This window comes from Aythya ferina (genome assembly GCF_964211825.1).
Source record: "Aythya ferina genome assembly, chromosome: 2".
NCBI lineage: Eukaryota > Metazoa > Chordata > Aves > Anseriformes > Anatidae > Aythya > Aythya ferina.
Window position 1 is genome coordinate 110,134,343 of NC_140297.1, and position 22,986 is coordinate 110,157,328.

Consider the following 22,986-nt stretch of genomic DNA (forward strand, 5'->3'; position numbering starts at 1 on the left):
CATGTTTAAGAAATTTTATTGAGTTTGAAATTATATAAACTTAAGGCATATTAAGTATCTTTTGTACAGCTTACATTAGCAGTGAGGGAACTGTACCCATACAAAAGCCAAAAAAACCCCAAACTATTGATACTATTACAATATGCAGGTGCCAGTGGAACGCTTTAAGACTTCAAATTCTGGTTTAAAAAACAAACTCAAGAGCAGTAATTATGTCCTAGTGTCTGTTGCATAAATCTGAAAGCCACATCCCAGAATATAAATTAAAAAATAACTGAATAACTGACCTAAAATATCCCACAGGGGCCTTATGTTCAAGAAACATTGAAGAGTTCCCTGCATTTTAAAGTGTGAAGACATATGAGACTAACATTGGTTGATGCCTACTATATTGTATCATGACACAAAAATCACCATAGTATTTTACAGAACCTAGGTCAAACCCTCAGCTAATTCTAAAGTCAATTCTGTTTGACATACAGACCAACAATACAGCCCAATAATGAAAACATGTTGCCAACACTACCTGTGTGGACTTCTTTACTTGGACTAATCTAACTTCAGAATATTAGCTTTGCAAGCACACGAAGAAAGGTCATTCTGACCTTGATTCCTTAACCCTTACCATTGGGTTACAAATTGGCCTTCAAAATTACATTTATTCAGTCAGCTGACTACTCCCTGTGGCAAAGAGGCTGCAGATACTAAGAAACAGGAACAATCAGTTACAGAAGCAGAGAAAAATCAGGAAGCCAGGAAAGAGTGCAATCCGTAAAGAAACACATTTTAAAGGAACATGATTGTTCTGTATTTCTAACAGTTTTGCTTAATTAGGAGAATATTGTTTAGATAAATATATTATAAAGGTCACAGAAACAAGCTTCTAAAAAGAAAGAATTGAGATTTGAGGAAAAAGCAAGAGTCTGTAAAGGTAAGACAAAAGAGGAAAACAGAAGAAAGCAGAAGCATTACCTGCTTGTCAGAAAGCCTTTATAGCCATCTAATTAAAATTCCAGAATAGAACAAAAGATCAGAGATCTTGAAATTTAAATACTGCCATAATTAAAGTACCTAAAACAAAATACTAAGACCAGAGCCAGAAAATTCACATACTATGTTAATGAGGACAACTGAATTCCATGCAAAAGAATAGCCTAGAATTAAACAATTCAGCTTTTAACTTTCAGTCTGCGTTTGGAGGGTTTAACTTAAGCTTTGATGGGTATCTGAAAGATCTGTTTCACGTGAATACTTTGTCTAATTAGAGAGTTAAGGAGCAACTTTATTTAGCTATGAGCCACCAGAAACTTCTGAATAGACTGCAGAGTTTTTGTTGTTGATTTGAATCAGTGATTTATCACTGAACTCTATTCAAAAACCTCAAACACTTCAATACAATAGGGAATACCATCATAAATTACACCATGCAATACTTTTTAAAAAAAAACAAACAAAAAAGAACACAGAAATATATAACAGAGCAGATAAGCAGATACTACTTCTGCTTTCTACATGGCATTGAATGAGAAAAAAATACATGCTCAAGAGATGGGAATACATTTTCTTCAATGCATTTGGACTGGACCTCTCCATACACTAACTTTGCTGCTACTTTCCTGAGGAAGAAAAAAATCCAGTATGGTCTGCCCTGCTGGTCTAGGCAAAAAATGCAGACTCATTTTAGATTATTTTCATGTTTGCAAGACTAGTTGCATCTTCAACTGATAAGCTAGATTGCCAGAATTCATGTTGCCCTACTTAGAGTTCACATACTCAATACACATACTCAAGAAATACAGTAAGTTTTCATCTGGTGTTATAAGCACTCAGTTTTGTTTTCAAAATCTTTCATTCTCTAGATGATTTACAGGACTGCCATGTAACTACTATTGATCTTTCCAGAGAGGTTTTTGCTAAAAGAAAAATAATAAAAATCTTACACATGTAAGGGAGGATGTCTCTGAGCATTTGATAGATAACAGAACAGACAGGAGACTGGAAGACATTTACATTTGGTCTTGATGGTAAATTGGAGGCTTGAGGAAGGATGTGCACCATCATATGTGCACACTAAATACATACTTATACCAGCAAACGCGCAAACTATACTCCAAAAAGGAAAGCATGACTCTCTTTTCAAGTAGCAATCTTCCAAGTGTAGAAAAGCCACTAGTTATTTTATTTTTGTCACTATCCTCTGCATTTGTGCTGTCACTTGCAGTCTTATCTGTAAGTTCACTGCAGCTGGTTATTTTTAACAGGCTGACAGTACTCACCTTACTGAATGTTACTAGAAGAGCACATGTGATTTATTTATATAGGAAAAATGTGAAATTAAGTTGTTCCATAGTTGCCCTGTTATAGACATTTGTAATTTTGTATAAATACATCATAAGGAGGAAGTATAAGCAAACTTCTTTTAATCGCAAATTGTTTTTTAAATCCTTTACTATATTTCTATTAATAAAGCAGAGGAGGTTTATGAACATTTCCTTAAACTTAAAAACAATTTAGTTGTTAAAAGGATGGTTGCTTCCTGCATTTAGGACACACCACAACGGCTTCAGAAGCACAAAATTTTCATCTTCACCTTTTTGGTGAGTTACACACTTTCAGCCTTCTTTTTATAGCTGTCTAGAATTCCAGTCAAGATGGACAGTAGATCTTCAGACATGAATTCTTCGTAGTCTCTGTCAATCTTTGCATTCTGTTCATCAAGATATTTCTAGAAAAGTTACAGAAAGTTTATTAGATCTATTGTGGTCTATTGTACTGGTTCTGCTAAAGCATTCTGGGCAGTCATTACAGGGGTTAAGTGACTTCAGTTAAACGCTAATACAAAGGCATGGAGCAGATGCAGATTCAACCTGACAAGATGTTACTAGCGAAATATAGTGAGCAGTTCTGATTACTTTTACCAATGTTTCGTCAATAAACTTACTAGAAACCATAGACTCAGTGCAGCGTAACTAACTGATACTTTACTGGATAGAGCAAGTTCTAATGTCCATGTGTTCAATTGCAGTTGCCGTTATCTCTAAAAAGATTTAATTTTGAATATTGAATTTCAGCTTACCTCTATAGATACTACATGAGTAGCAATCACTTCTAAAAGACGATTCAAATTATCGCCTGCTTTCCTGCTCTCTTCCGTTGTTGTTTGCATAACAATTTGATATCTGAAAAGTAAAGACATTCAGAAAATCGTGACTGTAATTCTAAAGTTCCTGACATCAACAAATTCTTTACCACGGTAGATATATCGTCATGTTTAGTCATAATTTTCCCTATTAGTATTAAGTCAGGTTAGATTTATTAACATGCAACCCAGGAGAAAAAGGACCGTATTGTGCTAACCGGTAAGAAACAGAAGTACTGTAGAGCATCACAGAGCCAGAATAATCTTTACAGAATTTAGACTGTAAAATATGGTTGTATATATTGGTAAATATATTAGTGTAATATATTGGTAAACTAACTCTTATCTTTACTACAACCACGAGTCACAGAGGTTGGAAGTGACCTCTGGAGGTCGTTTTGTCCAATCTCCCTGCTCAAGCAGGACCATACAGGGTAGGTTGCCCAGGACCACATCCAGGCATCTTTTCAAGATGTTCAAGAAGGAGACTCCACAACCTGTCTGGATAGCCTGTGCCAGTGCTGTGCCACCCACACAGCACAGAGGTGCTGCCTGGTGTTCAGAGGGAGACTTGAGTTCCAGTTTGTGCCCATTGCCTCGTGCCCTGTCACTGGGCACCATTGAAAAGAACCTGGCTGCATCATATGGAAAAAGCACATGGAAATCAGGAGTGCTGATGAAAATATGCTTGCAAAAATAAGTGTCGAGAAGAAAGGTATTTTAACTGTGAATTTGTCAAACTAATATACCAAGATGGATATCCACTCAAAGAATTTTTCATTAGGACTTGAGAGAATGTCTTTATCCACTCCCCCACATAATCCACACAAACAACTAGAAGTCATAGGCCTTACTGTCGTTGAATATCATGCAGTTCATTTGTGGCTTCACTGAGACCTTCATTGATACCACTTTCAAGTAGTTGTTTATGCTTCTCTAACAATTCCAGTTCATTTGCACATTTTCGCTCCTCTTCTTCTGCCTCCTGTAAGTATTAATTTAAAAAAATCACATATTTTAGGAAAAATTAGGATTTTTTTTTCCACTGTATATTATTCATCCCGATAGTTGAATTAGGAATTCATGACACATGGAACTTCACACTCATAACTCAAAAAAAAACAAAACAACACAAAATCAATCACAAACCAAAAAACAACCCAAGAACAACTCTCTCTCACCCCCTACTCAACCCTAATGTTTCAGGTATTTTCTGTATCTTCTGCCATTCAAAGCCAACTTAACCTTCCCCTAATTTTTCTAACAAAATTTCAATGTCTGTGTTGCTACTGTCTTCCCTTTAAAAATCATTTTGAAAAGATATATGTATTTTCTCCCTAAATAGCTTGGAAATAGAACTAGTAGACAACTGTTTTTAGGTTTTGACTACAAAAAGACTTTTCCCTTTTGCTTCCGAAAGGTATGTAGGAAACAAATAATCATCTATCCAAGAAGACTGACACTATTGACCATATATTAGTACAATCAAATGCACAAAACCAAACCCAATTCCCCCATCGTTAAAACATTTACTTCTGGTAAATTACTGAAACATAATGCTTCAAAAACACTAATACTGAAGTTTTATGGATAGTATATTAAAAGTTACAAGAGAAATTACATGACTATGTTCTATTATAGCCATCCAGATGTTATTGAGTATTTTATGAGTTTGTCTTAAAAGAAAGGTGCATGTAGTGACATGGTTCAAAAGCTAAATTTCAGGAATTTTTGAAAGCTATAAACTAAACCAATTGCTTCCACCCACCTAAGCAGTGTAACTGCTGGCGGGAAGAACAAATACAAAAAAATATTATATCATTTAATATTTGGCTAAAAGAACATTAAGCGTATGTTTTCTTCAGTATTTAATGTGGTTACAGGTTTACTACAAACTATAAGCTTATTTACTATATACAAAGCTTAAAAAAGGTAGATCCTATTAACTCTAAAGTGAGTTTAAAGCAAGTTTTGAGACATCTTAAGGTCAGGGGATGGACATAGCTGTTTTATTACTGGTTGTAGTAGCTTATGATTTATTTTGGCTTTGCCAAAGTATGCCATGATCTTAGGAGAAAGTGGAAACTAACTCTTCAGATAATCCCACATTAGTTCTGAAAAGAATAAGAGAACATTGTATCATCTGCAAGAGGTGTGGTCAGAGGTTCAAAACAAACAGGAAAGCAAAACAAAATCTTACATATAAATACAAGGATTAAGGATAAGGATATCATTAGTCATAAATTGTTATCAATATACAGAAAAGTTTTACCTTTAGCTTCTGATGGTAAAGATCATCCAGCTTTTCTGCTTCTTCTTTCAGTGCTTTCACACTACTTTTCTTTTCCACTACCATTGCATTCATCTAGAACGAAAATGCAACTAAGAAAATATAATGCAAAATGAATTCCTACCTATATCTCTATGCTGTCGTAGACAACACATTAGCCATGAAACACTGTTAAATTAGGTCTGGTCAAAACAGAAATCACTTTCATGATAGCAGGCTGTATGGTGTTTTGTTTTGGATAAATGGCTAAAGTGGCATTGGTAACACCGATGTTTTTGATATTGCTCAGCACCACTTGCGCAACTTGGCTATTGCCAAGGGTCAACCCACACCCCAAGTGCTAATGCAAAGAACTGTAAGTGATATTTGGTATCTATACAATCATATCTTTTGCCACAGAATACTAATTTCACAGAGAGAGGGGGATGAAAAAATAAACACACTATCTTTGGTGCATACAATGCTAATAAAAGTTTATTTGCATTACATCTGAAAATATGTTGGGCTAGAAATGAAAGTTCTTCTAGAAGAGTAGGTTTTGAATACATAGCTGCAAGTTTTCAATGTCAGCTATGTATGGTTTAGAAAAATACTAATATACTTTTAATACTTCAGTTGATTTCAACAAAACCTTACTGACTCTGAGCAAAAAAAAAAAAGTAAATAAAATTGGGGCTTTATATGTTCTGAAAGAGTAACCCATAATCTTGAACATTAACAAAGGTTTTTGGAAATCTCTATACAATGTTTAGCAAATATTTAATGATCTAATTTTTGTGCTAGTAACAGGGGGTTTTGTTTGGTTTGCTTGGCATTGTCAAACAATTGGTGCATTACGTTTTTCATGTGACAGCACACTAGATGACCAGAAATTATCCTCCTTCCAATCCATACTGAATCCAGTATTGCTAAAAATCTTCCTATTTACAACATGCCAGTGATAAGCCACACAATAGAATAGAATTGATAGTTTACTAAGAACAGCTCTTTCAAAATTTTTATGATCAAATGTGTAGCTGCATTACTTTCAGCATAGGGAGCACAACTATTTCAACCAACATAGGGAGACCCTAATTCTCATAAAAGCTTTCAATAACAAAAAACAATTAACATAGCTAAAGCAGTTTTCTCACAGCTTCCCAAAAATCACACAGTTCACCCATGCAAGAGGTCAAGAGGGACCAGCAGACAACATTATGGTATCTCGGTACTACTTTTCATTAACCAATATATACCTGTACCAAAGCATCCTCCAAACTCATTTTCTTATCAGTAGCTTTCTTAATTTCTTCTTCAGTCTGTCTTATGATCTTCAGAAGGGGAGCCTGTAATACACACACAAGAAAATCTAGCTAATGCAATTTGCTAGTTTAAACTAAGTTATTTCTTTCTCCAGTTTTTAAACTTAGGCTGCTGTACCCTCCAATACTAAATTTTCTTCCTATACCAGAAGGTAGCTATGACAATTCATCACAGAAGCTTTTCACTGCAATTTCATGGGGAGTTTAAGAGAGACTTTCCCTACTTTTCCAAAGAAACACTAGCATTTCCTCGTGAGCGGTAAGAGGTATTCAGTGTTGACTCTACTTACCTTAATCTGAGTTCTGTAAGTGTCTAGGCAACTTGATCCTGCCTCAGGATTAAAGTGAATCTTGAAGTCATGGCCTTCGGAATTCTCAGCACTTCTTGGAATTAATTTCAGCTTTCGAGCCAGTTTATGATACTCTGCCAGCTGTGTTTCAATCTGTTCAGAAGTGAAAAGTGAAAAAATCATAGAAGAAAGACAAAGTGAAAAGCTTTGCAAAAAGTATTTGCATGGTATTTTAAACAGGTTTCTAAGTTGCTCTGCACTAATAGAATTCCAAGGCTTGCCACAGTACAAAAGAGCTGTATGTATTAGCATTCCAGCAGTTTGCACTCTTTGGAGTAAGAGCTGCTTTAGGATTCTTTCTGAGCTTATCCTACAAGATTTCTCAGTGTGTATGGGCAAGACTGTATGGTTTCACCTATGGTTTTCCCTACTTCCATATTTTTTCTGCTTCAACCTTTTGAGGATTAGTTGATAGGAAAGGAGAAAAGTGCTTAGAAATAATACAAATTGCTAAACCAATCATCAGTCATCATGTCGATATGCTTTCTCTCGTTGGTTTTGCCAGGATGTTACATAGCCATATAACCTAACATACTTTAACTTCAGCATATCTACAGACAAGGTTATTAAATGCTTAAATTTCTGATTTTCTGCCATTTATATCAAGTGTTAAGTATTTTTTCCAGTTTTATGTGTTTCATAGTTGTACAATGTGAGGAGTTTAATACCAAGTGCTTGAGAAAGCACAACCCTGCCAAATGCAAAAGATATTTGAAACAAATGCGGGTTTTATTTTATCTTATTTTTCTATGTAGCGAAGCAGCAGTTCTAAACTCTCGCCACTTACAGGGCTGCCTCTCTTCATTCTGGGTAAAAGGGAATAAATTCAGCCCTTAAAGTCCTTCTATTAGAATTTCCACATAAGGTGCCAGTCTGTCCGTAAACACACGCAGATACTGATTCAAAGCACTAGTTTTGCAGTCCTTGTTGTGAAGTCTTAACAGAATCTATTTCAGGCTAATGTTACCAAAGCTCTTCAGTTAAGACATATCTATTCTGTTCTAAAATCATTTAGCAAAGTTAGCAATAGCTCAAGTCCCAGGCTTAAGCTCACATCATGAATACTGATAGTCATCTCCCATTACGACAGGGTTTTCACATACCGCCTCTTTACTTCTAGCATATTTTAGCTCTTCATTCCACAGTTGATGTTGTTCTTCTTCCAGCTCTTTAGTCAGCTTGTTAATGGTTTGCTGTAACTCATTTCTCTCATGATTTATTCTCTCGATATCCGCAACTGAGTACTTCTGGTTATCAAAGATGTGCTGGAGCCGGGCATTCTCCTGCTTCATTGCTTCTACTTCCATTTCTAAGTTCATAAACCATTTGTTTACATCAGTGTAAAAATATTAGACCATATAGTTAAGCCTTATCCCTGTATTTTTATGAGTAAATACTACCTGTATTTCATTTCTCTAGCTTGCCAACAACCGTAAGCCCAAATTCTCTTTAATTAACAATAAATTTTGCAAAGTTTATTTGTAGCATTGGCATACACAATAAATATCACACTCTTGCCTGAAGCTGTTTTGAAACTATTTTTTTAAACTTATTTGTTGCTTCACTAATCATTTATGACCACAGTCAACTTACCTGCTGCCTCAACTTCCTCATTAACACCTTTCATTTTCTGATCAAGGATGTTTGTATGAGATTCCAGATTAGCCAGATAAGCCTGGTATTTCTGAACATCTGCTTGAAAAGAAGATCTCAGCTTTCGTAGTGATACTAACCGGTCCTAGTAAAAACAGATGGAAAGAACAAAGAGTAAAATTAGCCTAAAATAATCATCTTACTTTCCAGTCAAGATGGTAGAACAATTACAATCAATTTTAATAGTATGAAATTGAAGAACTTTTATTATTTTTTTTATTTGTGACAGCTGACTCAAGTTACAGTCTTATAGACTATATAAGAATAATAGCAAGAGAGGCTGAAAAGCCTAAGTACCTTATATCTTTTATTTCAGCATTTAAAGCTTTGATTTGCATTAGGCATTAAGAAAGTCGCATAAAGAAAGTTCTTACTGCAGGAAATTCACAACTTAGGTATAAAATAATACACAAAAGGCAGATAAAAGGGCAAGGAAAGTGGGAAGACATGTAAATTTTGCACAGCAGACAGGAGTCTGTTTGCCAGCTGCACAGCTGCTAAACTATTTTTAGTCTCAGGATGTATTAAAACCAGAAGCCACTTTTTCTAACGGAGTATTTCCCCTAGAATATATTTTTACTAATTGCTACCACTGAATCTTGTGCTTTCATCCACTAAAGTTCTCATACCAACATTTTTGGCAAAGACACTAGATTCTGTTCTACTAGAATAGTATAGAATGCATAATAACCAAGTCTAATTGGTATCTTATAAAGCATTGAAAATAAATTTCCATTTTTATGATGTATAACCAGACTCTTTCTACAGAATAATGACAAAAAGGTTCAGTAATTGAAAAGTCAAGCCCCCCACGTACACAAGGACAGACAGTTTACTAACCGGCTCACTTTCCCTTTCTTTTTCTAGTCTTGCAATTTCTTCATGAAGTCTTTTGTTTTCTGCTGCTAAGCCTTCTATCTGGAATTCATCTATATTAAATAAATCCTCTGCAGCGGGGTGAGAAGAAAGTGGGGTTATAAATTAGTCTCACTGAATATCACCATCTATTCAGAATATCTGAGCAATTGTCTTTGCCTCAGCACAGTGAATATGTTACCTGAACAACTATTTTAAATAGAAAACTAAGAAAAACTATGAAAAAAGATTTTACTACAAACAGGCAACAGAACAAGCCAAACAGTTTTTTGCGCTTATAAGATTACAAATTCTGGGATGTCAGTTTCCAAACTCCCATAAAACCCACACGATAGGACAGTGGTGGTTAGACAAGTTTCCTCTGTTCCAGTTTTACAAGTTCAGCATATTTGTATACTCCTTTCTCATCCACGTGCTTCCTTGCATCGTGAGACTTCCTTTACTTCCCTCAGTCTTTGCCAAAAAATGACTTGATTAATTTTTCCTACTGATATGTTACCAGATATCATACATGAATCATATATGGGAATCTTTGCAACAGTTTAGAACTCATTGTTTTCAGAGCTTTTAGAAGAAGCTGAACTTTCTTTCTTATCAAATGTGCAGTCTATGGCTTTTTGTTTAAATAAAAATTTTGTCAGATAGAAACCAGAGTATTTGCACAGATGGGATTTGCATCTGAGGAACAGCATATGGCTTTTCTATTAGAAAGCCATTGAAAACATTAGGGTTACATGTGTACATCTGAGAGCAGAACACATCCTGTATATCTTTACTGATAACAACGCATGAAAAGAAGAAAATCAAGGCGGTGCAACTGAGGTACTTGGGAATTCTACATTCCTTCACATCAGATCATTTTTACTTGTAAACTAAGCAAAGCTCACGTTAGGAGAAAAACAACAAAATAAAATACTTTATTAAAACATGAAAACTTACTTAATTTTGACTGCACTTCTGCATCCAATTCTTCAAACGTATCTCCTCCTTTCATGAAGTGATCATAACACTTCACAACGTACTCCATGAAAAGCTGAGAACAATTTTAAAAGTTTTCATGAAGATTCAAAGGATTGTAAAATAGCTAGGTAGTCTCAATCTATTCGACTAGTGGAATTAAACAGCTGATGATAAAAATATCTTCCAATGGTTGACTGCACTTCTTTCTGTAGAAAAATACCTTTTTTCCCCCTTTAATCATAAAATCGTAAGACTACATCTAGACAGAAGGTATTTGGAAACACTTCACACATTTCTCAGGGATACTTAACAAGAGTAGTAGGTAAGTAATTCATGATCTTGGAGTATATCATGCTCTGAAGCTAGGTAATAGAAACTGTAGTTCTGTTTAACGCACCTTGTAGGTAAATATACTTTATAAAGTATACTTTATACTTTATAAATTATACTTTAGATGTGCAGATGGTAGAGAATTACTCCTAGAATTAGAGGAACGTTACCCAACAATAATTTGCTGGAGACTTTCTTTCAGCAACTATACTGGTACTCTAAATTTTGTTTTAATATGTGTTTTACGTGCATATGTATGAGTGCATAAACGCATTCAGTTTAACAGCATTTTTCCTTGTCTACCGTCAGGTTTGTAACCTTGATCCAAAATCCCAAATTCTGACCCCCCCCTTCCTTCAATTTTCTTAATTAAATCTGACACATCATAACATCCCTTTCCAAATCTTCAACTGTGAGTTGAAAGAGTTAAAACTGAATAGCACCAGTAAAATGTGATAAAACAAAGCTTGCAAGCTGCTGGATTTCTAAGTGCCTGAGTTACATTGCCACCTATTTTGTAGCTAAACATTACTACAAGTTTTTAAACGGTAATCTGAATAGATATCAACAGGAGCCACATTTACAGTTAAGTAACTATCTTTACACTGTACTGCTGTTAACCACAGAAGACCCGAGTGCTAAAGAGAGATACACCTGAGATCCAATTAAGACAACAAACAGCATAATGACTCCCTTTCTCCACAAGGGAAACAGATACATAGCAACTCAGCATAAGACATTTCAATTTAATACCCAGTCTTGACTGGCCAGGATGCCTGCTCAGGAAGCAAGTTGAACAGGCTTTTTATATAATGCTATTACACTTCCTAGAGAGCTCTGAATATAAAATGGAAAAGAATATACAAATACAGTTCAGTTCAGACTATTCTATCATACTTGAATTGTTGTGTTACAGCATATGGCAAAATTCATTTGAACAATTCTGCTAATCATTTACATTTTTCACAGTACCTTGTTATGTACAATTCCATCATCTGTCTCTCCTCCCCAGTTCTGTCCATCATCAAATGACGATGAATTTTCCCTCATGGCAGAATATAACTGAAAGGCACATGTTGAGATACAAAGAATTTTGAATATCTCCATTAGTTGTCATATTAGGTTTATATTCATAAAAGTCATAGTAACATCAGCTTAGGATTTCAGCAAGCAATGTGTAAGGGTGCTGCCAATCACACCAGAGTAACATGCCCTATGTTTTGTTAGCTGAAAGCACCAGTGAAAAGGCATTAACTGGACTATTAACACTGCCAAATTGCCTTGGTAAGCTAAATGTATACTATCAGCAAATAATTGATGGGATTTTCAAGTGTATACAATTTAGCAGTGTTGAAACTCTGTCAAAGACTCCAAACTTGGTTCAGACCTGAGCTGGAAACAGTGCATTGCCACTATTAAAAGACATAAGCATACAAGAACACTCTGTGCAAACAATCGCATGACACTGGAATAATTGCTATTGAAAATTCCATCCTTAAACTTCAAATTTTGCAGAAGATGGTAGCTATCATATGAAGTTCAGCACAAAAGATGCTTGATTATACTTATAAACTTATCACATTTCTATATATGTAAATATATAGAAATGTAAAAAGCCATTTTTCCTCACACAAATATATCCAGTGCACAAAGTCACAAAAACAAAATTTTAAATCATAATATTATATTAAAAACTTCAGTTTCTTCAGTTTACTAAAAGTAAGGACTGAATGGCAAGTAAGAATACCTATTTTTTTTTTCACATATATAAAAAAAGAAGGTTTTTAGAACACCATTAAGACATCAGGATTGAAACCAACATTCCAGCCTGAAAAGTGGAAATATTTTGCTTAAGAACTCAGGTGCTACCTTGACACAGTCGGTTAACCAAACCAAAGCTATCATGATCTGAGGCCATGTGTGTGGAGCTCCCACTGTGTACATGGAGCTCTTCGACAAAGCAAAAGGGTACCTACAGGGGAAAAAAAAAAAAAAAAACAACATTTTTAATAGCTGTTGAAAACAAGTAACTAAAACCAGCACGTTTCTACATTTAGATCAAGCCACACAAGGAAGAACAAACTCAATTGTACTTTATACTGTACATCAAGAGGTCTAATATCACAGTATGTTATTCCATTATCATGGGTTTCTCATTCTGTAATGGAATTAAATGCTTTTTCTTTTTCATAGGCAGAGAAAAGGAACAATTAGGGCCTCATACAAAGAAGCGTGCACTATTAGCTTCTTAGTCTTTTCCTACAGAGTTTACTATGTTGCCTTGGGTCTTGGTAGCAAGTGCCTTAGATCAGATTGTCTTTCTCAAAGACCTCAAAATGGAAGACAACAAACACAAAAGAGGGAATAATAGTTTGGTGGATGCTTAATCCACTGGATGTTCAAGCCTGGAGTTCCTAACACATGAGAACAACAACTGAGATGCAGGAGTCCTATTCTTATAAAGCAAGATCCTTACCTCTTGGGTCAAATGCACTTCGAAAACAGAAGAGCACCTGACAATGAGCTTTGGGCCACACAATAACAAAAAACAATTTCAGGACAGCTTAATATCAAAGTATTAATATTACCCATAAATACGGGACACGCAAAGGCAATACTACTAACTACAGGCATCCTCTCAAAGTCTTCTACAAATCAATGAACAGAAGTGCCGATGTTATTCCATCTTTCAACCGACAGCTGCACCAAGTCATTTTAAGGGCATAGGACAAGAAGCCACTGATACAGTGACAGTTCCAAATAAATGCTCGTGAACCTCTCAACTTGAAGACCTTTTAAAAATGAATTATTTACATCAATTTTCTAGCTCTCAAAAGACTTTTTGAAGTGAGTTTTCAAAATAACTTTTAATCAGGGATTACGCTCCTGGTGCAGCAGAATAAGGCCTCTTGAGAGCACTTCCTTTTCAATATTTCAGCTAGGGCAGCAATTTCATATGTTACAGATTAAAACAAAGCTTTATTAAAATACTGAGAAGTAAACAGAACAGACATGAATACACCTACGGAACCCTGGCACACCATCATGGATTCAAGTCTACAGAAGCTGAAAGCAGTTGACTTTTCTGAGACTGAAAATTAAACATTAACTATGTGCAGTGGATTTTTCTTCTTGGAAAGTGTTGGTGCATTCATGATACCAAACACTGTATCAAATCATATTCAAAATAAAATACCCAGCTATTTGGTGGTGTTTTAACCTCAGCAGCATTTTTATTAATTCTGTCCCCTGCTTGAAATGCACAATGAAAGAACTTACAGGAAAAAATGACTTAACTAAATGAAAAGGAGCCAACAATCTGAAATTGTTTTCAGCGCTTGGATTTGATCAGAATGTATCTGAAAAGTCTGTCATAAGCTACCAATTAAGACGAAGCCTGCAGTTTTCATTCAAGAAAGTGGTCTTTCAAAATCCAATACTAATAAAGGTCATGAATTACGTTTTAATTTACAAAGCAAGCTTCCAAGAGCAGAAGTAGCTTTGCAACTTCAAATAGAAAATGTACAATCTTGAAACGAGTGAGTAAACTTAGAGCTATACAAAAAAAGTGAAGCAAAATAATCACAACATTGTAGTTTCATAGTTGAATCTGAATAAAGAAGCCTATCCATTCTTTACAGGTGTAGTTCAGAAACCTTGGGATTAACTTCTAGCATTGCCATATCTGTTTAGCACAGTAACAATAAGAATCTTACCCAAGCTCTTTAAAAACTCTAGGAATTTCCTCTTCAAATTTCGAGTCAGGCAGCTCATAAGAAGGGCAGAGAAATCCATAGATAAAAGTGAAGATTTTTAAAAAGTCCTTTGCAGATGGAGACTGTAGGGTTTTCATGGAGATGTTATGAGCATAACCATTGTCAACAAGAAACTGAGAAAAAAAGATATGTAAAGTAACGTATTAGTCAAAAATAAAATCTGAAGTCAAAACCATGAAAACAATGTATCTTTATTAGTTATTTTTTATGCCTAATAACAAATTTTTAAAATAATTAAACAAGTTACCTCACAAAGCTGTTTGATAGATTGTTGGATGAATGCCTTGTCATTAACTGGCCTGGGATCCTTGATCTTTTCTGTTCCAAACACACCATACTGACTGTTGCGTGAACCTCCAGCCCCACTAGTTCTAAGAACAAAAAAATATTTACACTTCTTGTGACAATAAACAGAAACAGTTCTTCAGTAAGTCCTTACTATATATACATATTTTAATGTTTCTTTTACATTTGTTGTACAAAGGAATACAGATAAGATGACAAAACATCAACCTGGAAGCCACGCTGCCCACATACAGAAGGATTACTACTTCCTAGATTAATATTTTCTTCAGTTTATTAAACAGAAGTGTTTTACAAAGCAGAAAAATAAACTAGAAGGTGAAGAAACAAAATATAGGTGGCTGAAAATAAAAACTAAAATATTCAAGGAGTATTTAAAAGGCTCCCTGGAACAGCGGGATCCAATGAATGGGGATACTCATAGACATCAGAACACAGAAAGCCATGAACTAAGATGAAAGGCAATAGGATTTTGGCAGGTTTGTCTCTCAGAGTAAAGAAACTAAGACAGAATACTGATATGATTCTCATTTTGCAAGATGAGTACCTCACTTAATCTTGGCTTAGCATTTTTGTTTTTTTAAATCCTTCTGCAGAAGACATTCTTTTCCTGAACTGAAGAGACAGAATAAAGCTAGATAGTCAGAATGCTACTGTAAGACTGATCAGAGTGGGCTGCCCAGGGAAGTGGTTGAGTCACCATCCTTGGAGGTCTTTAAAACCATGTTTAGATGTAGAGTTTAGTGATATGGTTTAGTGGCAGACTTGTTAGTGTTAGGTCAGAGGTTGGACTAGGTGATCTTGGAGGTCTTTTCCAACCTATATGATTCTGTGAACCAAAATCTGCTAATAAAAACATGTCCCAGGGCTGCTTTGAGGTAGATTGTTCTTCCTTAAACAGGCTAACGTCTCGAGCAGCTTTTAAGTTCGGGATTGCATACTTCTCCCCTCAAAATACCAAGAGAAAGAAGAGATTTCAAATCAGTTCCTCCTCCACAATATTGTTATTTAGTGATCAGAGTGCAGAAAGGTCTCAGATCCACTATTGCCTGTAGTGAAAATCTGACAAGGAAGAAAAGATGCCGAGGGATTGTTATTGTTTTAATTTACAGCACAAAGAACTAAAGCTGTCAATACCTCTTCCCAAAAAAGCTAACTTTTCTTTCCGAAGCTCCAGACATCGGTTTGCTCATGCTTAGCTTCCCAAACGTTCCTCTGTCTTTCCTGAGGGATAAGGAGAAGAATCAAAGTGACTATTTCTACCATTTCATCTTTTGCTCACACAAAACTGCAAGTACATTCATTTAAGTCTAAGGACACTCATCGCGTAGCAGTGCCTTAGAAACATCAACTGATTTTAATGCATTATTTGTCCATTATTAAAGCTACTTTTGCAAGAAGTTTATAAGCACACATTTTATACATACACCCAAGCACCTTCTAACAAGTTTGCAAGGAAAAGCATTATAACATGAAACATACCACAGACATACAAGTAGATCAAAGTTTTATCTTAAGTTATATGCTGACCATACCACATATGCACATATGACACTAGTTCTATGTCTGTAGATCTTTAAAACAAAGAAAACAAAACCCCAACCAAAGATAAAACAAAACAAAACAAGAAAAGTGTTTTTCAGAACTAGAGAGTTTTAAACTCATAATCACTCCAGCAGTAGGAGGCATATGTATGGAGTTCAGCAAGAGGTTTTTTGAACAACCAGAGTACTTCTGCAGATATCCTTGGCTGCAGGTAGCTTTCTTCTCCCTGCTTCAATCTTCCAGTGTCTACTCACACACTCAAACAGCAGCAAATCTTCAGGGACTTAGGCTTCACATACACATTCTTAGCAACATGATCAACACTTACATCTGAGGTGTTTGAAGACCCATCTTGTTGTTGTCCTGCACTCTCAGTACCATCGTAGATTGCCGACTACTACTCCCCGCAATACTTGAGCTCCGTCTCATTGTGAATGAGCTGTAAATCACAATCTGTCAGTAGTGGAGAGTCTCGGCTCTGAGAATACTTGCGTTTTTGCAGACACCACAATGACTTTTTAAGGGGGTCAGAATATGCAAGTGGAACTGTATGTTGGACCAACAAACTTGCAACAGGAAAACCATTTCTAGACACATTAGCTTCTTTTAAAAATACAGTTAAAGAATTAAAAGCAGCAAGGCACACCTGATGCCACGTAGCAGCAGCCACAGCCTTTTATGATTATTTTAGTGACAAAACCCGCTATTTTGTTCCAAACCCGCTATTATGCCTTTATTTATATCTGCCCATTTTCAGCTGCAAGCTCCAAAAGCAGAAGAGCTGCACAAGTTCCTCAGTGCAGACAGCTAGAAGGAAAGCTGCAGCAGCGTCCTGCAAATGATCTGTCGGAGAGTGCAGTAACTGGAAAGGCCACGCAATATTACAGGTCTTCAGGTTACATATGTAAGATTGATAAAGGTCAAACTGGAAGCCCTGAACTGTCTCCACAGGGGTGTTAGATGGAAAATATAGATAAAGTAAGCTAGTGAAAGGCGTTACCTTCTGCCCTCCGTAGAGGGCGTATGTTATTTACAGAGGGGGCTCAGAGCAGCCCCTACCCAGCCCCCTACGCTTCAGATATCACCAGAAGAGATCGCGAGGGCGCGATAAATCGCGACACGCCACGAACAGGGCAGACGTTGGGCCGCGGCCCTCATCTCCCGGGGGCGGCCGCCTCATCCTCCCCCCTCACACCCAGCGAGCCCGGCCAACGGCTGGCACCCGGCCCCGCCGCGTTACCACCGGAGAAAATGGCGGCCCCCATCCCCGCGCCCCCCACCCCGGGCAGGGCCCGGGCACAGCCGCCGCCCGCCCGTTACCGCTAACGGCGCCGCCTCCTTCTTCCCCGTTTTCAAATCCGCCCGCCGCGTGACGTCACACGGGAAAAGGCAGGGCGAAGCTGCCGCTATTCCGGCCGGCGCCGCCGCTGCTGCCGTACAACAAGATGGCGGCGCGCAGGGTGAGTGAGGCGATGGGGCGCGGTGCTGGTGCCGTACGGCGGGGGGGGGGGGGTGACCCCCTCCTGCCTGGGGGTAGGAGGAGGGACGCGTGTCCTCCATGGGCTGATTGTTTGGAAAAAAAATAAAAATAAAAACAAAGCACTACAACCCATCCCGTTTTATAAGAGACAGGAAAAAAAAAAAGCTTTTTTTTTTTTAAAGTAATAGGGCAGAAAAATGAAAAGTCAAACGTTATCAAAAGGCTGCAAGGCTCTCACAGCTCCATTTACTCCATAAAACTCATACTGATCAACTTATTTTCTGTCTGTGAAAACCTGGGCAGGGTCCAGAGATGCAATAAAAGACGACGGTTTTCTTCAAGAGCGTGTAAAACGTACTTGTGTTTTTAACCATATATTATTTTTTTAAACTATACATCAAGATGTGATGGTTTTCTTCAAGCGTGTAAAGCATATGTGTGTTCTTATAGCTGAGCGCTGTGGTATAAAGTGTTAACTTTATATGGCAAAATGCTGTTTTCGAACTAGTGAAAAGAAGGATCTTAAAGTAAATAATTATACACCACACTAATTTATAGAAGATTATATAGTAAAATGCAAACATACTGTAAAAGAGTGCACTAAGGATCAGACAGGCTTTAACAGGGAAATCTGAAGAAGTTTCTGTAGATTTTCTTTGGGGCACATGGAGACGTCCATCACGAGGTAGGTGTTACTCTGTTAAACAATAATAATTCTGAAAAGTGAACTCTTTAAAAATAAACAAATAAAAAAATATTTCCACAGGAGGACTTTTCGCCAGGAATTGTGTGTGATTGCTTGCTACGGTTTCAGGAAATTGATTTTTCTCCCTGAAGGGGGGAGCGGTGATGTCTGTGGTACATCGTCTGAGGGCGGGATGGCTCCTGGATCATCTGTCTTTCATCAACCAGTGTGGCTATGAGATCTGTGACTCTGTTGCAAACCCTGGTGGTGTCACCCTCCGTCCTTCTGTCACTTCTTCCGAATATCATGCTCCTTCTACGTTTCCTGCCACCTCCTTGAGAGATGGTCCGGGTCTTGGAGATGCTGTAGAAGAAACAGAAGGTAAAACAGCTAAAACAAGATATGTATTTCGAGAAGAATTCTTTGACATTTCTAAGCCCCACATAGCTGCAGCTCCTGAGCAGCAGCTGTTGCAGGGAGATCCAGAGGTGAGTCTCGCAGAAATAAAGGCCAGCAGCAGTGCAGAGGAACCCCAAGAAGGAGCCAAGAGTGGTGGTGAAGATTCTGTTGCTGGTGCTAGGAAGGTATGTTCTCCGTAATACAGTAACCTACACTAATCCCCAGGTAACTGACCTACGTTAACATTGTCTTGCAAATTTCTGTTTCCTGAAGTTACAGAGGAGATCAAGAGCTTTTCCACAACAGATTTCAAGATGCATGGAAAATGCTAGCACTCATAAGGGTATTCTTGGGTTCCTTGTGTCAGTAATCATAGAATCATAGAATATCTGAGTTGGAAGGGACCCACATGGATCATCAAGTCTAACTCCTCCATTCCCCAGAGGACCACCCAGAAAATCAGACCATATGTCTGAGAGCATTGTCCAAATACTTCTTGAACTCCGGCAGGCTCAGTGCCCTGACCACTGCCCTGGGGAGCCTGTCCCAGTGCCCAACCACCCTCTGGATGTGCCACTTGTGACTCAAAAGCTGTCAATTGCTCATGAAATCTTCTGATGGTTATTGTGATCATGGACTCAAGCTAAACTGTGGTAGTTGTCATGATTGTCCAGATTAACAAGGTGGGAAAGACGGTACGAATTTACTTTCAAGATGTAGATTGTTCAGTAATGTTCTTTGTGGACCAAAAAAGCCCCAAAGTGTCACAGGTCTAAACCAACAAATGTAACTGGGAAGACCTGTTTAATGTTCTGTTACTGGTAAACTTGGCAGCTGAACAAATATCTTCTAGTGTGAGCCCAAAGGAGGCCTGAACGTGAAATGTGGCATGCACTAATGCCACAAATAATGCAATAGCTTTGTTAAGCCTTTCTGTCATGAGAATGCCTGCAGTAGGCTAGGCATTTTGAGATGTTAATTTTGCTTACTGGATTTATACTTGTGATAGGAAAAAGATGGAAAGCTTCTTCCAGTTTAAAAGAGTTGATTTGTTATTCATATATGTTTGATTATTTATTTTTTCATTATGAAGTAATATGTTTTTTTTTTCATTGCTCATTCTGCAGAAACGTAAAAGGAAATGTATATTCAACCAAGGTGAACTGGATGCCTTAGAATATCATACAAAGGTAAGTTTGAACTAAAGTATAGACACTGGAACAGGCTGCCCAAGGAAGTGGTGGAGTCACCATCCCTGGAAGTCTTTAAAAGACGTTTAGATGTAGAGCTTAAGGATATGGTTTAGTGGGGATTGTTAGCGTTAAGTAGAGGTTGGACTCGATGATCTTGAGGTCTCTTCCAACCTAGAAATTCTGTGATTCTGTGATATATTTTGCAAGTATGTGATACTTGATTTTGCGCTATGTATGGAGTGCAAGACATTGTTGCAAATAAATTCTATTTTTATAGCTTGTTCCATTAATAGAAAGGTTATCTCTCCAGTCCGTAAATGCATTAAGTGCATACTGAGAATATCTGCTGGGTGGATGTATATAAAAACAAACTAGAAATCAAACTGTAGCTCAGAAATTTCAAAGAGCTGGAAGCTGTATTCACAGAATGTTTTTGTTTATGGATTACTGAACTTTATGCACCGGTGAATTGAATATTAGTTGAATGGGGAGTGACTGATTTGAAATAAGCAGCATAACCTGTGCTGAAGATTGACTCATTTTTAATGTATCAGGACAGTGCTGAAGTTATTTGAAGCTTCTCTGACCAGCAGTGCTCCAAGGTGTCTTGTTTCTGCTAATGAGAAAAGAATTATTTTCTCAAACATTTTACATTTTCATAATCATTCTAAAGCATCTTGAATGAATTGGAATTCAAACCTCTATTAAGGCTTGTGTCAGTGATGCACTGCTGAAACTACTATCACTCAAACATCATAGTAAATCTTGAATACATCAAACATTATCCACAGATTAAGTTTACTTGTGCTTTCCTATGTAGTGATGTGAATCTAAACAGGGACCTATGCTTACTTGCCTTTCTTTATTGAATGTGGTAGTCATATTAGGCTTTTTGTTTAATTCTTCCTAGACTATATTTAAAAAACAATTTTTTTCTTTTACATGACAACGATTTTGTAGTAAATGTGTAGTTTGCTATGTTATGATGCAGATGTCCTGTAAGTATTGCTGTGAATAAGCTATGGATGTAAAGAATTGTCTTAAATGAGATAATTTTGAAGTTCAACATCAAACATTTACTGGTTTTAGAGCCAAGTACACATTTCAATGAAAGTTATGTTTGTGGACAGTAGTGTGAAATTAGATTAGAACTTTAATTTATGCATTCGTGCTTGTTTAGAACAATAGTATTCCACCTCTGTCTGTAAAATGTTTTATTCATCAGCCTTGGTATCTTTCTTCAGATTTCCAACTATTGCCACTTTGCCAAAACAAACAATCAAAAAACAGAAGTTAGCATGCCCCTATTAACATGCACACATAGCTTTTCAGTCAATGATCTAAGTTTTTGGCAAGAATTCTTCTCCCATTTTGCAAATTGAAAATGTTTTGATTTCTGTTTCATTTCCCTGATGATACCACACATACTCAAAAGATTTTTTTTTTCTCTATGACCATACAGATCAGGAAGCTCATTTGGGAAGGCACTTTGCATTTAGTCCAAGAAGGACTCAAAAGTGGTTTTTTTCACCGTGCTACTACAGAACTCAGTTGCAGGAAGAACGTTGTTCCTGGGCACGTTGACTGTGGGTTGGCTGAATTATGTGAAATGGCAAAGCAGTTTCCAGCTGTAAATGACAGTGACCATCCAGCTGTGCATGTGCTAGATGATGAAACCTCCAGTCCAGAGCAGGACCTGCTTTCGTGTGTTACAGAGAACAACTCAAACTGTGCAAAGATTGTTGTGTTAATGGGGCAGAAGTACTTGGTGCCACCAAAAAGCAGTTTCCTTTTATCTGATATTTCATGTTTACAGCCCCTGCTGAACTGTAAGTACCTTTAGTCATTAGAATGTATCACTTGTCCCCTGCCTGAGAAGGCGGGTTATTGTCAAGATAATTAGGGAACTGTTTTCTTAACATACAAACTTTCAAAGTGGTGTTTTCAACTTTGTGCAGGTAGGTGGGGGTTTTCACAGGAGTCTTGAATGGAGTGAGGAGCCTGTGTTATGGGGAGCTTATTAGTTAGTGTCCAGGAGGCTCCTTTGAAAATCTCAGTCATGGTATTTTACGTGAAACTCAGAATGCAGCAGCTGGTGAGTGTGTTCTGAACCGTAGTGGGTCTAGAAGTCATGTAAATGCATTAAATTAGGAATAGCTATCGTGAATCATGGAATGGTTTGTGTTGGAAGGGACCTTAAAGATCACCTAGTTCCATCCCCCCTGCCATTGACAGGGATACCTCTGCCTCTTCTGTGAAAAGAGCTCCTCTCCTATGAGGAAAGGCTGAGAGAGCTGGGGATGTTTCCCCTGGAGAAAAGGCTCCAGGGTGATCTTTATACAGTTTTTGATTGCTTAGAGGGGGCTTAAAAAAAAAGGAGAGCAACTTTTTGCTCAGGTGGATAATAATAGGACAAGGGGGAAAGGTTTTAAACTAAAAGGGGGAGATTTAGATTAGAGGTTAGGAGGAAGCTCTTTACAGTGAGGGTGGTGAGGCATTGGAACAGGTTGCCCAGAGAAGTTGTGGATGCCCCTGGGTAACCTGATCTAGTGCATGGCATCCCTGCCCATTTCTGGGGGATTGATCTTTAAGGTCCCTTCCAACCCAAACCATTTTGTGGTTCACTAGACCAGGGTGTTCACAGCCTCATCCAACCTGGCCTTGAACACCTCCAGGGGTGGGGCATCCACAGCTTCTCTGGGCAAC

General features: G+C 37.3%; 2 protein-coding genes across 7 annotated transcripts in view; one reads left to right on the forward strand and one right to left on the reverse strand.

Annotated features, from left to right (window-relative positions):
- On the reverse strand, positions 1-17,976 carry NDC80 (NDC80 kinetochore complex component). 3 transcript variants are annotated; one of them, XM_084511273.1, is made up of 17 exons: positions 17,844-17,976; positions 16,852-16,962; positions 16,116-16,202; positions 14,923-15,046; positions 14,616-14,788; positions 12,769-12,871; positions 11,872-11,961; positions 10,549-10,642; positions 9,574-9,680; positions 8,674-8,818; positions 8,184-8,389; positions 7,021-7,173; positions 6,665-6,754; positions 5,412-5,504; positions 3,994-4,124; positions 3,077-3,179; positions 1-2,725 (listed from the first exon to the last, which is right to left on the reverse strand). In XM_084511273.1, exons 2-17 carry the CDS (start codon positions 16,950-16,952, stop codon positions 2,603-2,605), a joined length of 1,923 nt encoding a protein of 640 aa, XP_084367399.1. In that variant the 5' UTR covers positions 16,953-16,962; positions 17,844-17,976; the 3' UTR covers positions 1-2,602. The 3 variants fall into 3 exon arrangements, with proteins under 3 accessions (XP_084367399.1, XP_084367401.1, XP_084367400.1); XM_084511275.1 differs by having other exon boundaries at positions 16,852-16,976; positions 17,844-17,865; XM_084511274.1 differs by lacking the exon at positions 17,844-17,976 and adding an exon at positions 17,524-17,712.
- The window catches only part of METTL4 (methyltransferase 4, N6-adenosine), an 18,645-nt gene continuing 13,570 nt past the window's right edge, over positions 17,912-22,986 (forward strand). For 3 of the 4 annotated variants that reach the window (XM_084511276.1, XM_084511278.1, XM_084511279.1), the window contains exons 1-4: positions 17,912-17,983; positions 18,770-19,272; positions 20,215-20,277; positions 21,743-22,109. In XM_084511276.1, coding sequence (XP_084367402.1) covers positions 18,853-19,272; positions 20,215-20,277; positions 21,743-22,109 — 850 coding nt within the window. In that variant the 5' untranslated portion in view covers positions 17,912-17,983; positions 18,770-18,852. Of the gene's footprint in view, positions 17,984-18,215; positions 18,689-18,769; positions 19,273-20,214; positions 20,278-21,742; positions 22,110-22,986 lie in introns of those variants that run through there. The other variant, XM_084511277.1, reaches the window with a different exon arrangement.